Genomic DNA, 17,852 nt, shown 5'->3' with positions numbered 1-17,852 from the left:
GACGCCGGGCGTCACGATGTCCGCATCGACGATCCTGCCCCGTTACACCACGATCCACGGGGATAACGGCGGCGGTTGAGCAAGGGCATGGACCCTGAGAGTGGAGAGGGAAGGAGTCGGGGGAGTTCAGGGTTCATCCGCGAAAAGCGTGGCGGTCGGCGCTAGTGGCGCCATCTTGCGAGTGTATAGCCACAACCGGCCGACCGCCGCCTCCCAGTCAATACTCGAGTCAGCTACAATGCCAGGAGCGATTAACCTGAAAGCGGAGGCTTTTCGCGGAGCTCGAATGACGTTTGAAATCTTTGCAGCGCAGGGGGGGGGGGGGGGCATCGAAGCTGCGCATGCGCGTCGCGGTCAGTCAGTCAGTCTGATTACGTAACCACGTGACATCGGTGCTAGCGTTCATGGGCGTAAGAATTAAAATTTAACCAGTTGTAAGCGGAGTAAAATAAACTATTCCTCTGATCTATCAGTCGCGTAGATTTGATCGCAAACTCGTAAAAGGTTCCGCAGCGAGAGACTAGAGCGAGGCGGGTTGCGTCGAAGCGTTTTAACAAATCTAGGGAAAAAGTGACGATCGGAAGGGTGGCTACGCCTATGGCTACGCCCTTGCGGAGATTGGCTAAGAGAGCACGGCGCTGCGATCGTTCGTAGCAGAAGACGGTCGCCATTTTGTGAGGGGTTTGATCGGTGTCGTCCGCCAGGGAGCAGTGAATATAAGTCGAAGAGATTCGTGTGTATGTCGTAGAAGTTGGCTTGAAATCTAGTCAAACTAGTAGTATTATTACATTTTCGTTTACCGATGGTGATCTAGCGGTGTGATAACAAAAACTCCGGGCTATAGATAAGGTACGAGCGTATCTCTACCGTGGGAAGAGAAGCTCGAGAAGTAAGCGTAGTGAGAGTTTATACGTCGGAGGTGAGAGACATACCTAGAGAGGCACAAACGAGACCCTCCCGGATTTCCAGCTCCTGAAAAACTCATTGCTACTACGACTACGACGACGACGTCGAGGGTTGTGAAGAAATGGACATCGAGATGAAAAGACAGGCTGGTTTTCTGCTCGCTTTGCTATTTTTAGCCAATTTTCTGACGATCCAAGCAGGTGAGTTTACCAACCAATAACGCTTTAAAATCCTCTTTCGAAAAAATTCTCTGGTACGGTGTGTGTGGGGGGGGGGGGGGGGGGGGGTATTTATTTATAATTTTCGCCGATGTTATTATCGACGGATTTTTTTTTTTTAAGGGTTTGGGTGGGGGGGGGGGGGTGGGGAGATTCATCTTATTCACCCCACCATACCCTCTCCGTTCGACAATCCGTTGTCTTATTTTTCTTATTACAGAATCGATATGTAACATATTTCGCGAGTATATAGTTTAATACATGACATATATGTATATATATTATTTTACACCGCTAATTCAACCAGGTTTGAATCATTTTTTGAGAGCTTTTATTTTAGGTTAACCGATAGGTATGGTAAAAAGAGTTTTTCACATGTACGTACGTACACGTATGTATATGAATAATACTTACGCATACACATGTCTCTCTGCGCATACGCATCCAAGCAATCGTATCATACGTTCTGAGTACATATTCATTCTCTATCGCTATATATATATATATATATATATATATATATATATATATATATATATATATACGTGTAAATCTATGTCCTTTAATCGCACCGATTGTTATCAATTATCAAAACGAACCGATGACGTTAGTAACGTTAGCGTTTTTAACGAAATATGTGGAAAAAAATGCGTTATATAGCGTGGTATTTTAGGACGAGTTTCAATGATTTTTCTTTTTAAAAAAACGTTATGGTGTCTTTTTTTTTTTTTTTTTTTTTTTTTTTTTTTTTTATTTTATTATTTATTCAATCACGGACAATCCTAACGTTTCGAAGTAACGATTTTCCTTGAAAACTGTATATAATGCATCGTTGCTGCAGTAACGTTACTAACTTCAATCTCGTTTTTTATCGATTATCTGTCTGCACTAACGTGTCGAGTATAAGTTCTTCTTTTTCTCGGTAAAGAAAGATATGAGAAAACAGTCTCACCGAAAATATTCAAGACAGATTACTTGCTACATTCACATTCATTGTTTTTTTTTTTTTTTTTGTATGATTTACACGTATAATAATGGCTATCAGTATAACGTGTATATATATATATATATATATATATATATATACACATATGTTTTATTTATTCTTCCGTTACATTTTCTACTTATTATAAACTCTTTTGTGCACACACCATTTTCACACTCGCATTTATTTCGCTAACCCGCTGTGAACGCTTGCGCTGTTGTTAAGTTTAATTTCATTCCATTTTATCATCATCTCTTCTCTATCCCCCTCTTTCTCTTTCAACAATTTGTACCGTATTCTACGCACTCATGCATACACACACGTATATAATATATTGTGTGTGTGTGTGTGTGTGTGTGTATATATATATATATATATATATATATATACATATACACACACGCATGATTTATTTGTCTCTCTTTCGCTCGACGATACCTCGCTATCGTGTGTGCAGCATATCGATTGCTTGTCGTGTGTCGACATACCTATCATACGTTTCTTGTTATTTTTATGTATGTATGTATGTACACAGTGTATCGATTGTATGTATGTATGTATGTATCATACGTAAGAGAAAATGTGAAAATGAACCTCATTTCACACGTACAACACATATATATATATATATATATATATATATATATATACAAACAATATACGTATATATATATACATATATATAAATATGTATAAATACGGACGGAATGATCATCATCGTATCACGCTGCACACACCGACAGCGTAGCGTCGTTGATATCGAATGATTACAACTATAATCCGGTATAATTGAAACTTTGAACCTCGCTTCTTTGTCACGGTAAAATTCACTGCAGTAACTTCGTACGCATACTTGGAACATAATATTATATATCTATATACATATATATATATATATATATATATATATATATATATATATATATATATACACAAACGTATATATATATGCATACGTTTAGAGAAATTATAGTGCATATGAGCACATGTTGTTGGTACATATATATATATATACATGATACGCGTTCTTCGTATGAATGATTTTTACATCTGCGTTGCGACGTATTGAATTTATAATTTATATATTATATATACCGAAAGAGTTTTTGTTTTGTGATGCAGAGAGAAGTAAAGATGAAACTGTTGTGAATCAGTATATACGTATATTTGTATGTATACTATATATACGTATGTACATACATTAGGGTGTTTTAGAAGAAAAATAATTTGCGATTTTTCACCGTGGAACCTATTGAAAAGTTTGTTTGAGTTGAAAGAAAGATTTTGTCGAAGAATGAGTGCTTTCGTTGTGTGGAAGATCGCGGTTAGTTGATTTTTTCTATTTTTTCAATTTCTTGCTTTTTCGAATCTATGAAGAAACATGCTTTCCATCTCTTGCTTTACTATAGTACTTTTTGTTTTTAACACTTAATTGACCGTTTCGTCGATATGTCATTGTATACGTATATATTAAAATTTACACCGTTTGTAAATATTAAAAAGGAAAGGAAAGGGAATTATTATTTTATTGTTGTTTATTATTAAATAATAATTCGATATATTTATCCATCGGCTTTTCCTCTCACTTTGAATATTAACGACGCCTAGGCTTCTTTGGTAGTGGTTGTATAAAAATATGTATAATATATATATAATACCCATGTAGGCTTACTATGTATATACTGTAATTAAATTTAATACTGTACAATAGATATATACATATATAGCTACGCAAATAGGCATTTAGATTATCTGCATACCTAATACGAAACGGCGATAATTTTCTACATTGTGATATTGCAATGATGTGTTTGAAAATTTATCGCGCACGATTTCGTTGCTTTGCTATGCTCGGCATTTCTCTAAAATGATATATTACAAATTTGATATAAATCAATTATCAGGTGTGTACCTACATATAATGCGTGATTGGTTAAAATAGAAGAAGGATAAATATAAATGAAAAAAAACATCAACATCAACGACAAAAAACAATTTTAACCTATACGAAGCTTAACAATATTGTTAATTTTATACACAATTCACTTGAATCGATATAATTACAATTTACTCAAGTAACAATTGAAGGCTTCGACGATGAAAACTGTGAACGCGTTTATATATATATATATATATATATACGTAAATCGACGTTATTTTTAAGTTAATTATATATATAATTAATGTTTTATCTGTGAGAAGATTTTTTTTTTTTTCATCCTCTTATACGCGCATACAATGTTGAGAAATTGAAAATAGAATGACCAAAGAAAAAATAAAAGTTTGAATAAATTTCACGGTTTATTCATCGCGGATCAAGATTCTCGTTTCTCAACTTACGCGTGGAAAATTTTCTCGAATTTAAACGTGGGATTGAAAAATTGAATTCTTCGGTATAAAGAAAAGTAACGAAAGAAAGAAAGAAAGAAAGAAAGAAAGAAAGAAAGAAAGAAAAAAAAAAAAAAAAAAAAGAAACGGATAAATCGGAATATACGCAAGTACGTACGTATGTATGTACCTACATGGTCTCTCGTTGACGACGACGTTTGCGACCTTCTTCTTTTCTCGTATCAACGAAGAGATCGTAAAGAAGATCACCTTGTGTAAACACGTGTGAAAATAAAACGCCATGTCACGCCGCCGTGCCGTTCGCTGGTTACTGGGTATCTCGTTGACGTCGAGAGACGTCGAAACTCCAAGCACAGACGAACAATGAGAAAAACTATTATCGTCGTCATGGCGAAAGAAAGAAAAACGGCGCCTGACTAGCACAGAGAAAATCTTGTGTCGTTGAATAACGCGATTGTGTTATTTATTTTTACTACATTATTTTCCTTTCTTTAATTTGCCTTTTTTTTTTCATTTTTTTTTTTTTTTTTTTCATTACTCGTTACAAAGAAAACTGTACAATTAAAAAAAAAAAAAAAAAAAAAAAAAACGTCTTCGTAACTTTCTTAATAATGGACCAAATTGGAGTTTTTCTTTTAATTAAATTCTTCGTTTTTAGAAGGTCCTCGCGGCAAAAAAAAAAAAAAAAAAAAAAAATACGAAACAAAAAAAATTCGAAGTGTTTTTGATTAATGATTTTTAAGTTTGAAATTTTTGAATCTTGTTTTTGAAAGTGAGCGTATCTTTCGATTTTCTTGGAAAAAAATCATACCAAATGATATTTTGAGGGATACCAAAAAATATCAAACAATTGAAGAAATCAAAAATCAAAAATTTTCAAACCGTCCGATCTGGCGTGGAACGCCCCATAATATATACATATACTTCTTATCATCGTATTATAAGTCTTTCGCGTTTTTTGTCTCACTTCTGACACGTCGTATATTATTTATTATCTAAGGGATGAAAAGATTAAGGTGTAATATATAGAATATCAATCAACAACAGAGTACGTTAATAATTATTTCACGAGTAACGACGCTCGTTATCGTCGTCGTCCTTGTTCGAAATCTTTATTGTTACCCACGATTTCACTCCTTTTCTTTTTCTTTTTTTCATTTTTTCTTTGTTTTTCATCTTCAAATCTCCACTTTTGTTCTGTTATAAATACCTAGTCGATTTTTTTTATGTTTTTTTTTTTTTGTTCCTCATTTTAATTCGTTATCGCCTGTCCGTCGGTCGCTTTTGTTGGTGACGTAGGAGAGCGATAATGATGACTAAGGAACAAAAGAAGGAAAATAAATCAAAAATTCTAACGATAATAAAAGTTTTTATAAATTAGGAAATATTTTCATTCATGGTTTTATTATTCGATTTCCTATACTGTACACTGTGCTGAGTCAACTTTCATTACAAGATAAGTATTCCATGGCTTTTGAGGGCACTGATTACGTATCTGAAATCAGATTTAAAAAATTCAATATGGCGGACGAAAATTTCAAATTTCATCGAATACCGTCAACTAATTCTGTGCAGTGGTTTTCGGGGTTGCTGGTTGGATTTGCATTATTGAATTTGCAAACTCTGATTTCAGACTCGTAATCAGCGATTCCGAAGACTTTTAATTTATGCAAAATATGTATAATGAATTATTCCTTTCATTCTCAAAATTTTTTTTATTATCTTTTTATTTTCTTTCCAACCAATTTGCTTCTAACAACAATAATTCACATTATATCGCTACAATTATTATCGATTATCGAAAACCTTTTCTTTGCACAAAAAAGCGGAAAGAAATTTGTTTTCAAATTTTTCCAAGTATACAAAAATTGATACAAATTGACTCGGAAGCTACTTCGATCGAAGAGTAAACATTTACGGTTTTATTTTCGACATAACATCTCACGCGTTTGACTTTGCATATGTAATATGACGTTATAGTCGTCGATGACGTTCTCCGAGCACACCGAATTAGCAATAAGATTTTTGCAAAGCATGACGCGATGTTACGCGTATTGAATTAATAAGGATTACCAACCGAGCCGAGGAATGTGTTGGAAAAATTTTCATTAATTGTTTCGTAAATCAAGAATTGAAATGAAAGTCAATTTCTTTTTTTTTTTTTTTTCTTTTTTCTTTTTTCTTACATTTAATGTAACGCTTAATCGCCGAGAGAAATTCTACATTACCGACGCAGTTTTGCCACCTATATATCACCTTGCAATAATTCTAGTTTTGCATAAGCCATGGGGCCTTCCTCTCTTTATCCTCTTCCCATAAACTTTCCTGCAAAGTAAGTTTAAACTTTGTTCAGTATATGTTGCGAAATTCTACTCTACTGCTGCACAGATCATAGATTTTTCTGCATCGCTATATATGTATACATACATATAAGTGTGATAAGTATATTTAAGTATATATGTATATAGAACATGAACCGCGAAAGTCTATACGAAGGAATTGAAAAGTTTTGAAAATTTATCGTTACAGTTTCTCACGAAAAGTTGAAAGCTTCTTTTATATATATATATATATATATATATACTTTTCGAATTTCTTTTCACTTTTGATCAGTAATCCTGCAATGGTTATAACGTCGTTGAGCCAATTTTATTACACGGAACTCTTTTTTACCAGAATCAATGTTCCGGTATGTAATCCAATGTGGAAGAAGACTCAGTTTCAAAACACTTTTATATGCTTTATGATGATTTCGAAATGCGGAAGTTTTTCACAGCGAAAGAATCTGGCCTGTAATCGTATATTTTTTAATCTTAAAACAATAAACAGGAGGACACAGTTTCGATTATGATTTTTTTTTTTGTTTCACTTACTTTTTCTATTCATCTCAAATTTTCACATCATGCTGAATATAATATAATAATACATAATAAATAATAAATGTATTTATTACATGTAGAAATTTGAAAATTCATTAAGAGCTATGGTAGATGCTTTGCGATATCGTTGATATGTTTATAAAAGCGGATATAAATGGGGATAGTGAAAAATGAAAATTAAATTTCTTACATTTATTATTCTTTGTTTCGTAATTTTTGAATTTTGGTCATATCGTTTCTTTTTTTTTTTTTTTTTTTTTTTTTTCGGTTCCCTTTTTCTCTGACACAATTACACTCGTTTCATTGTTAATTCACTCCATCTTCTTCTATCATTAATATTTGAAAATAAGTTTCTCGTCAAAAAATTCATCCCTCCGCAAATTTACATCCAATAAAAATCGTTTCTCCAATTTAGATATTATAGCGATAAATATTGATTATACATTTTCGTTCTTTAAGTGCAACAGGCTTTTCCACGGATTATCCTTGATTCTCGTCCTGTAATAAAGTGTGTCTTGTTTTATTGTTCCTCTCGACGATTATCCTCGCAACTCAATTCAATTCAATTTAATTCAATTCAATTAGATTCAATTTGGTTTCATTCTATTCCTACCACGGAACATTATATGTATAATATAGGTATACAGGCGTGATGACGTCACATGCAGTAACATATATATATATATATATATATATATCTATATATATGGCAGATTCATCATTATTCATTTTCCATTGATCATTACTCATTTTGCAAAGCCTATTTACGAGTGTATTAAATACATACGTATATATGTATATATGATGTACACAAATTACACAAATTAGAACATTCTACCTGGACGTTAATGAAATGGAATGGAATGGAATTTCGGACTTTGACGTCGAGTCGAGTTGCGGCTCTTCCGCGTCTATTTGCTCGTTAATCATCTGCGGTCTGAAGCATGATCTGCGGAGTCCGACGTTCTCTTGCGCTGAGAATTTACACTCCGTTTTTCACACACGCCTTTGCGTTTCACACTTTATGCACCTTAATGCTTTCTCATACGGTATTTCCCTTCTAATTGATTCGAGGATTTTGACGAGGGTTGATGCGGATCGAATCCCCTTCAAATTTCCCGGCTTTTTCTACTACCACCTAACGCGTTTTTATGTATACCTAGTCCAACGATTCGCTTATGCAACGCGCGTCACGTTCTGTTTAATATGATATTTTGGAGGTCTCGTTTCCACGCTTCTCACGTTTCGACGCGAAATTCATTTCCGTTCTTCTCTTTTCCTACTTCATCATTAGACTACGTATACAACGTTTTTACCCCCAGCGAAAGGTGTTTTTTTTTCTTTCTTTTTTTTTTTTTTTTTTTTTTTTTTATCTTTCACATACTTTGTATTTTTCAAACCTTAATCATTGATTTTATGGTCTTATTTTTTTCTTTTTTCTTGTAACGTTTGCGCAATGAGTAATCGGATTCAGCTGACGCATGAGGATCGACGCGTTAGTTATACTCATGTATATATATATATATATATATATGTATATATAAGTAAATTCCACTCACAGTATAAACTTCACTTATTGTTATCTTTATCTTATTTACTTTACAGGACAGTGTACAGTATAGTTAACTGACTAATCGCATAATGAAACGGACGAGGATATGTAGAAGATAAAAATTTTCCCCTCGTATTATGCATATATATATATGCATACACATATACGCGTACAACTTTGCTTACTGTACTGTTCAAACCCTGGAATTACGTATTATCCAAAAATTAATTCTTCTCTTATATTACGTCAACGTTGTGATATAATATACTTGAAGAAAAATATATTATGCAGTTTATATCTCGTTGACACGATGTATAGTTTGTTTATTACCAATGAATCGGATTGTAGTAAAAGAATTGATTATACAAGCTAACGAAACGTTTTTTTTTTTTTTTTTTTTTTTTTTCTTATCTTCTTTATTAAATTATTTCTTCTCACGACTCTAAATTGAAAGGTTTGAACGTATCCGTAAATGAAAAATGAAAAAAAAAAAAAAAAAAAAAAAAAATAAATAAAATTGTTTTATGCAAGGGAATATTTATTCCGATATTTCTTATAATATAGCAGACATTTGATTATTTTTCAATTGAAAGTATGATATATTTACGTTGAATCGATAAATTATCTGCTTATGGACTATTGAAATATATATATTATCCTGTGTCTAACTATTTTTTGTAAAAAAAAGAAGAAAAAAAAATTTCAGTCAAATCATATGACGTAACAATAACTCGAGAGAGAAACGTTTCAGTTTGAAAAAAGAACGAAAACAAGGACAAGAGACGCGGGGTAAAGAGTGTAGAATGAATCACCGAATCGTTAGTTTGACTTGTAAATTTTACAAGCCCATTTTCTTTTCGTATCAATCACTTTCCGCGTCCGGAACACGGACTTTGAATATCTTCGATTGATTCGTCGCTTCGCGAAGGTCGGACTCCAGGCTGGGCTTTTTTTTTTTGTTTTTTATCCCGGTCTTCCAAAAAACCCGATTCTTGGGGGATTTTTCCCTGTAAGACTTGGGTGAAATCGGGTTTCATTTGTTACATGCTATTTTTGGTTATTTTATTAACTATCGATCGGTATTCTAGTGTATAAATTAAACCAGACTGTAAACAATTTATTTTTATGGTTTCTGAAAGTGCGCTAGTACAGTTTTCATCTAGTAAGTGTTTATGATATTTAATATATATACATGCTACGAACGAGTTCACACGCTCGTGTTTATTACTTTAAGATATATATATATACTTACTGTAAGGTATTGTTTTCAGGTCAATCGTGCATTTTAAAGTTTTCTCAGTACTCAATAAAAAAAATCTTTTGTTTTTGGGCCAGATTTTCTCAAATAACATCCATTTGGTTCAACACTTTCAGTCGCAGTATGGGATGCTCAGCGTTATTACAACTTGAAATGATCTTTTCGTTACTTAGTATATATATTTTTTATTCGATATTACATTCGCCATATTGGATTCAGAAACTATCAAATTCTGACTTCAGATTCGTGATCAGTGACCCGCAAAACCCTCGAGTAACAAACATTCCGACCAAAATTTTGAGTGGAAAAATGTATGACTGAAAGGGTTAATCGACTTGGGGGGAAAATTGGGCCCACCCTGTGACAGATTCCCGGGCCCTAAAATCGGTGAACGTGAATCACTCTACGTTACACTTTAGACTAGTCCCTGATATCTATAGTTGTAAGGAATGTCTCATAGAGGCGGGCTGGTATGGTAATTATGGTGATGGTGCTGCTCTTAGATCTGGCTTTCGAGGGTCAGAGTAGTTTGACAATGGTGGTTTGAATGGGGAAATAGAAGGGACTGGTGGCTGGTCAAGGGTCACTCTGGGTGAGCTTTTAGCGGGATGGTGAATGTGGTCACCGGGTCACCGGAGGATGATCACTACGGTTGTTTGCTCACGTTCATCATGGACGCGGTATATATATAAGCTGGTTGAATATAGCCGTGCGGTATAATGCGTTCGAAGTTAAACCACTACTTATACCTCAGCGAGTCGTGGTGATTTGATATATATTATTATACATAATGACGTGCAACAACGATTTTCACTGTTGTCTACGGGTCTACAAGCATGGTGTGGTTATATATAGGACACGCGATTCACCTACTATACGTATCTACATTGTTATTGATTCTTAAGGTGCATATAAAGACCCGGTGTACACCTCGAAAACGCGGGGATGCAAAACTCCTATACGGCGTGAGCGATCAGAGTGAAACTTGCGCAGTTAATGCCTTATTTTGGCAAAAAGTCGAGTGTCTTTTTACTTTTACAAAATTTTGAAAAAAATTTTACAGATTGGTTATCACTCACAGAAATTGGCCAAATTTTCACAGTTGCACTGAATGGATCGAACTATCCGGTATGATGCCACTTGGCGGTGATGAAACACACATTTTGAGCCCAGTCCCATGAGATTTGATGGTGAAATGACGAAATGGCAGCTGATCTGGTTTTCGATTACGAAGTACACCGAAATCTCATTTTGGCGACATTTTTTACCGACATTACACGCATGCCGGTAATGTATGCGTGTAATGTCGGTAAAAAATTACCGGCAGGCATGAAAGGTCGGTAACAAATGTCGCCAAAATGAGATGTTGGTGTACTTCGTAATCGAAAACCAGATCAGCTGCCATTTCGTCATTTCACCATCAAATCTCATGGGACTGGGCTCAAAATGTGTGTTTCATCACCGCCGAGAGGCATCATACCGGATAGTTCGATCCATTCAGTGCAACTGTGAAAATTTGGCCAATTTCTGTGGGTGGTAACCAATCTGTAAAATTTTTTTCAAAATTTTGAGAAAGTAAAAAGACGCTCCACTTTTTGCCAAAATAAGGTATTAATCGCCTAAGTTTCACTCTGATCGCTTAAGCGGTATAGGAGTTTTGCTTCCCCGCGTTTTCGAGGTGTACAACGCTTCTTTATAAGCACCTTAACATCAGCTGTATAAAACGGGTTATAAGTGAAAGAACCTAGAAAGAGAGAAATTTGTGGCAGTTAGAATATAATTAGTGATTAATCAACCTTGTGTATCTTGTTTATTGATTATTCCTGCAGAACAAATTCAACAAGAAACAAACTGGCAACGTGTACGTGTGCGTGTAGTATGTAATTGATTTTACGTCAAATTAGATGATGATCATGATGATAAAAATGTAGTTATTATTATACATTTAGTCTAGTCATAGTCCTCAGACTATGACCTGAAGATTTTTTTTTTTTTTTTTTTTTGTTTGTCGTTTAAAATATCAGCAAAGAAATTAGTCGCTGTGCCGTAATTTTTAACCCTTTCTCTCTCTCTCTCTCTCTCCCTCCTATTTTTTTCATATTCATTTCACTTCACTTCACTTCTTTGGTCCTGATTAGCTTAACGCCTCTTATTCGGCAGTATCCAGTCAATTGTTGTCGTTTTTGCTTATCTCTAGAGCTCAGTTATTCAGTCAAATAGGCGCAAATTCCGTTTCGATGAAATCACGGTTGCTTTTAACCCCGGCTCTGCTTTTTCGACGGCCGGATTTTGATGGGTGTTTAACTTTTTTCGGTGAGCAAATCCCTCTCCAACTTTTTCGCCTGTTGCTGGGAAAAAATTTTTTCAACCTTTCTCTGCAGTCATGATAGTTTCCGCAATGTTGGAAAATGGCTTATCTTCTTCGCTCACACTCGAAAATTAAAACACCTTTTTGCAAAAGTATAAAGTACTCGAGAGGCTTTTGCATAAACAAATCATCAAATGGATTGATAATAACAATATTTTCAACTCTTGCCAATCAGCGTACCCGAAGAGGTCACGCTGTACTCAATATTGATGACAGGCACTTTGCAATATTGGACACTTTGTTTGACTTTAGAAAAGCATTCGACACAAGTGATCCACAAGTTTGCCTTGTGTCGATTAAAATGATCTCTGATTTTTACGCTTCTGGTATTTCACTTTTCATTTTCCACGTGATTCCAATGTCACACCATTCAGGCGACAACTTTGACTGGCTTACTGTCAAATCTAGGCGTCTCCATTGTCTGGAAGTTTTGATATTCAATATTATAGATCACAGAACACCGGCTTACATTCTCGACCTTCACGAGACGGCAATCCGTGTTTGCAATACCAAACCATCGCCCAACTTATCTCTGTCCGGAATTTATTTTTGGCACACCTTGCCGCTGCAAGTTAAGTACTTCTTCTTCTTCTTCTTCTTCTTCTTCTTCTCAAAGTTTAGAAAATTTCTAACACCCGTCTCTAAGCTCATTTGTTTAATCATGTAGGATACGCGATCGAGCTGTTGTAATCCAGTTAATCTCCGAGATCGATACTTGATAACTTACTTTACATACGTTTTTTTCTATAAAATAATTTTTGTAATTATCTAATGTTAATTACGCCCGCTAGGATAATATTTTTTACATTCTAATCTCGGTTTACGGCGCATGCGATTATAGTTCTGTTAAATCTTGTTAGTTATGTATCTGTATTGTTTTATTTTTCTTATTATTTCTTGCAATTTTCAGCAACGTTTTATCGATCTGTTACTTATTTTACGTTATTTATTATTATTTTTTTTTTTTTTTTTTTAAATACATTTACGTTTTGCCAAAGGCTTGTCATGCCGTAGTAAAATTCTCTCCCACCCACAATTTCTCTCTCTCTCTCTCTCTCCCTACTTCTCTATCAACTGGTTTAATAACGTGGTCTGGAAACAAAGACAGTATCGACTACGTTGGTTCCTCAAACGCCCTTCTCGGTGTCACGTCGTGGGAAATCCGGTGCCGGGGTTTGAAGCCGTCAGACAAGGTGGAATGGACGCGAAACGGAGAGTCGATAAGTCAGGAAATCGCTGCTGGCGAGATAATGCAATATGATGTAGACGCCGAGTCAATGATCAATGCGACTTCGACCCAACTTAAACACCAGGGAGAATACAGGTGTATCAAGAACTCAAAATACTCGCAGGACCTCAAGGTGCACAGTGGTTCGTAATTACATACTACAATACTTCAACTATTCTCCATTATCCTCAGCATAAATACATACACATTGAATTGACAAGAAAAATTATTTATTATGCAGTTTAGAAACACTCGTCATACCTATGTTACCACTTGTACTACCATTACTATTATCATTACCGCTACTACTACTACTACTACTACTAGTAATACAGTGCTGAACGGACTTGGAACTTTGTTGCATTTCTCTTTCTTTTTTTTCTCTTTTTTTTCTATTTTTATTTAATGTACCTGTTACATGTAATTTTAGTACTTATCTTTATACTACTGTAACTCGGTCTTCTTCGGTTATCAGAACTACGTGTTTCGATCGGAAGAACCGATCTTTTTTTTACTATAAAGTTTAAGGAAGTTACGTTATCGTAACGGAACGATAAGGAAAAAATCACTGTCTTCTTATTTTTTACAATCGATTCGAAGGTATTAACATTTTTAAACGTCAGTGAGTTTTGATTTATTACGGTTTACGTGATTATCACGATAACGTTACCAACTACAACGTTATTTTTTCTTTCATCTGGAGACCCATTGGAGTGTACGGAAACGTGTTTTATCCTATTTCCTTCTTTCGTCGTTTTGATTTTCGCACTATCACCTTCACTTGTTAAAGGATGACGGACTCGTTGTTTGAATCAAGACTCGGGAAGAAAGTATAAAATCTGTGTAAAAATCTTCAGCAAATAAGGTCTGGAAAAGGTAACAGTATGATGGTGTCTATAGTGGTCCTGGTCCAGATATGCCCTTGAATTTTGCTTACCCTTCAAAAGTCCTGGAAACTATCCTCGAATTTTTCTTGTCCTCTGGAAACATTCTATCTTTAACGTCCTCGAATAATCTGAAAACGTCCTTAAAATATCTTTGAATTTATGACAGATTTTTTACTTGACACCATGAATACGATGAAAGTCTAGTGTTTGTTATCTGATTTTAATGTTTTGCCCCAAACTTTCAACTGTCTGAAAAACATCATGGAATTTCACATCATGGTACTTGATACGGTGTTTGTATCCAATTTCGCGATAACTGTTTTTAGAAAGAAAAAAAAATGTCCAAGGTATCCTTAGAGATATCTACTGTCAAGGAACTTGACCCAAGAACATTAAAATCGGATCAGAAACACCAGAGCTTAATAATTTTTAAGGTCCTTCAAGTCCTTGGCGTAAATGACGTTGCTGAAGTATTTCGCATGTATTTTTCCCATGTTTCTGACTTTTTATTTAGGTCAATTCGTACTAAAAAAATAAGGCGAACTTCAACATCGTCTACGTGGTAGATAACAATTATTATCATTTCGACCTCTTCTTGTCCTGAATAAAAATTCCTCCGTTCCTTCTCTCGGCCCTGGACAGCCATTAAGATCGATCGCTCAACGACTCATCCCTTATATTATACACACCCATACACCAACCTCTGCATGACGCGCGAGGGTGGTTCTCGGCATTGTTTATTTTGACAGCAAACACCGTCATCCCTTTCTCTATCCCTTGTCTTCACATTCATTACTCACACCTATATGTATAGCTGACGTCAGCGAAAAATAATAACGGCAAGATATCAAAAAAATTCAGAGCTTTACACGTTATATTTTAGGGTGGTTCTTAAAACGGTCACTTTTCAATTACTACCATCTCATTCCCAAAATCGGCTCCAAGCAATTCAACAATAATTACTCAATTTTCTCAGATTCTTATCTCAAGTCTAAACCCTACCGCCAGAGGGTTGATTTCCACCATTCAACCCTATTCCAAGGGAATAGTAAATCTACCCAACGAATTTCGATGGAATTTGGTATAGGAGGCTTCTTGGGTCACTGCTTACAAATCTAAACTCCAAATTTCGAAATTCAAAATGGCGGATCCAGTATGGTGAACAAACATCCCAAAAGTTACTTGGTGCTGTCATATTGGATCCGCTATTTTGAATTTCGAAATTTCGTGTCCAGATTTGTAATCTTAGAGTTGAGATCAAAATTTTAAACAAAAGGGAAGTATTTCTGAATTATTTCGAACCATTGGGGGAGGGGGGCAGGCAGTCGAAATTCAAAAATGTCCTTTTTCAGGACCACTCTGATGTATATGGATTTCATATGTATAATTATGTTCATTGAGATCACATGCCCTGTTATAATAATACATATAATTAATAAAAAATTATATCGCGTTTGGGAAAGAAACTTTATTTCAATCCGTTATGGAGGATAAATAATTTCCAGTTGTTTAGAATTTCTCATCATTCAGAAAACATTTTCACGCATCCTATATACTCGTATCATTTCCAGTTTTTATTTTATTTCTTTATTTTATTAATGTATTTATTTTTTCCCCTCGTCGTTTAAACTTTTTCACATTATTCATCCGTACTCTTCTGTGGGTTTTTTAAATACATGTATTGGAATATTATTCAGGGACCAAGCATTTGTCGAGATTTTTTTATACTTATCATTGTTATTAACGTGATTTTGTCACCTCGACACGAACGTTTAATTCTTTCTAATTGGATGTTGGTCACCTTTTTTTTTTTTTTCTTTTTTGTTTTAATGCAAACTTCAGGCAGTTTTTTCGCACGTTTCCTAGACCAAGTTAAGTTATTGGTGCGAAACTTTTTTAGAGTTACTGTGTAATGTATTCTATTTATGTATACGTAGACGATAAACGAAGATGACTTTTCTATCTCGCCTTACGTGGCATGCTGGTTTTAGATTTTTTAATACAACGTTTTCTGTAACTACATATTGTGATTAACATGACGTGTGGAGCATTCCGTGGATGTTTCCGTGTCCTCAGCTCGATCGATTCACGTCCAACACTGACCATCTCAGATTTTCATCTATCCACGATATTAGCATCATTGCTCCAATCTGAAATTCACTCGAATTTAAATCACTTTCATTTGAAGTGTGATCTAGAAACTTTCGTTTCTTTGTCATTTCTTTTTAATAAAAAAAAAAAGCTCATTGATTTTTTTATGGAAAATTATTGCAAGCGTCGACGGAAGAAAAAAAAAAGTTTACAAACCAGTTTTAGATAGTTGTGAAAAAAAAACGATCCAATAAATGATGACCAGTGTTGATAGTGATCGACATCAAAGTTTGCATGGAATGCGATATACAAGTAGGTTTCTAATTTATTATATCGTTTAAGGTGATGATGAGTGTAATTAATTTGCCTGTTGTAAAATGTATGTGTGAATTTACTTTATAACCGAAGTTTATAACGCATCATATTTTTTTTGTACACTCTTAAATATAATATTATTTCAACGATGCGCGTATCTTTTACGTTTCCTCGTTTGTTCGTTTTTTCTTTCATTATTTTTCTTTTTTTCTTTTTTGTTTTATCTTTATAACAAAACAAGAAGGTTTTTACGTACAAACATCGATTCTAATTCTTATATCATTGTTTTTTGTTTGTAATCAATTACTATTACGTTGTTTTTTTTTTTTTTTGGTTTTTTTTTTTTTTTTTTACAAACACCCTCTTGTTCAAATCTCTTCATTTCCACGAACCTACGAATATTATAAGCGAGTAGCTTATAGTATTGCACAGCTACACGTATAAATTTTTATACATATAATAATTTTACTCGAAATTTCGTTAACGTTATTATTAAATAGCGAAAACAATTTGTGCATGTATTAAATATTACGTGTATATGTATATATATATATATATAAATATATATACTCTAGATAACGCATCTCAAAGTTCGAATAAAGTTGGGATGTAGATAATTCTCTTGCAGGCGTTTCAGCAGCATGGTAACGTGAGATTTTGTACCTCTGAACGATGCTCGTGTTATCTCATAACTGGGTCGACGGAATAATGGAAATTCTCTTAGAGATATCGCTAGAAGTGTATACAGACTTGACGTAATACGTATGTACGTACACACATGACCGTATTTCGTCAAAGGTTTTTCCTGTCTCTTGG

The 17,852-nt window shown here is 34.4% G+C and overlaps 1 protein-coding gene across 2 annotated transcripts in view; it reads left to right on the top strand.

Moving 5' to 3' along the window:
• The first annotated feature begins 648 nt into the window (after positions 1-648).
• Positions 649-17,852, top strand: part of LOC124410301 (basigin) — a 41,658-nt gene continuing 24,454 nt past the window's right edge. Inside the window, exons 1-2 of one of the 2 annotated variants that reach the window (XM_046888559.1) lie at positions 649-1,106; positions 13,620-13,886. In XM_046888559.1, coding sequence (XP_046744515.1) covers positions 1,028-1,106; positions 13,620-13,886 — 346 coding nt within the window. In that variant the 5' untranslated portion in view covers positions 649-1,027. The remainder of the gene's footprint in view (positions 1,107-13,619; positions 13,887-17,852) is intronic. The other variant, XM_046888560.1, reaches the window with a different exon arrangement.

Source organism: Diprion similis, chromosome 9 (genome assembly GCF_021155765.1).
Source record: "Diprion similis isolate iyDipSimi1 chromosome 9, iyDipSimi1.1, whole genome shotgun sequence".
Classification (NCBI taxonomy): Eukaryota; Metazoa; Arthropoda; class Insecta; order Hymenoptera; family Diprionidae; genus Diprion; species Diprion similis.
Note: the sequence above shows the minus strand (reverse complement) of the source record. Positions and strands in the feature narration are given on the sequence as shown.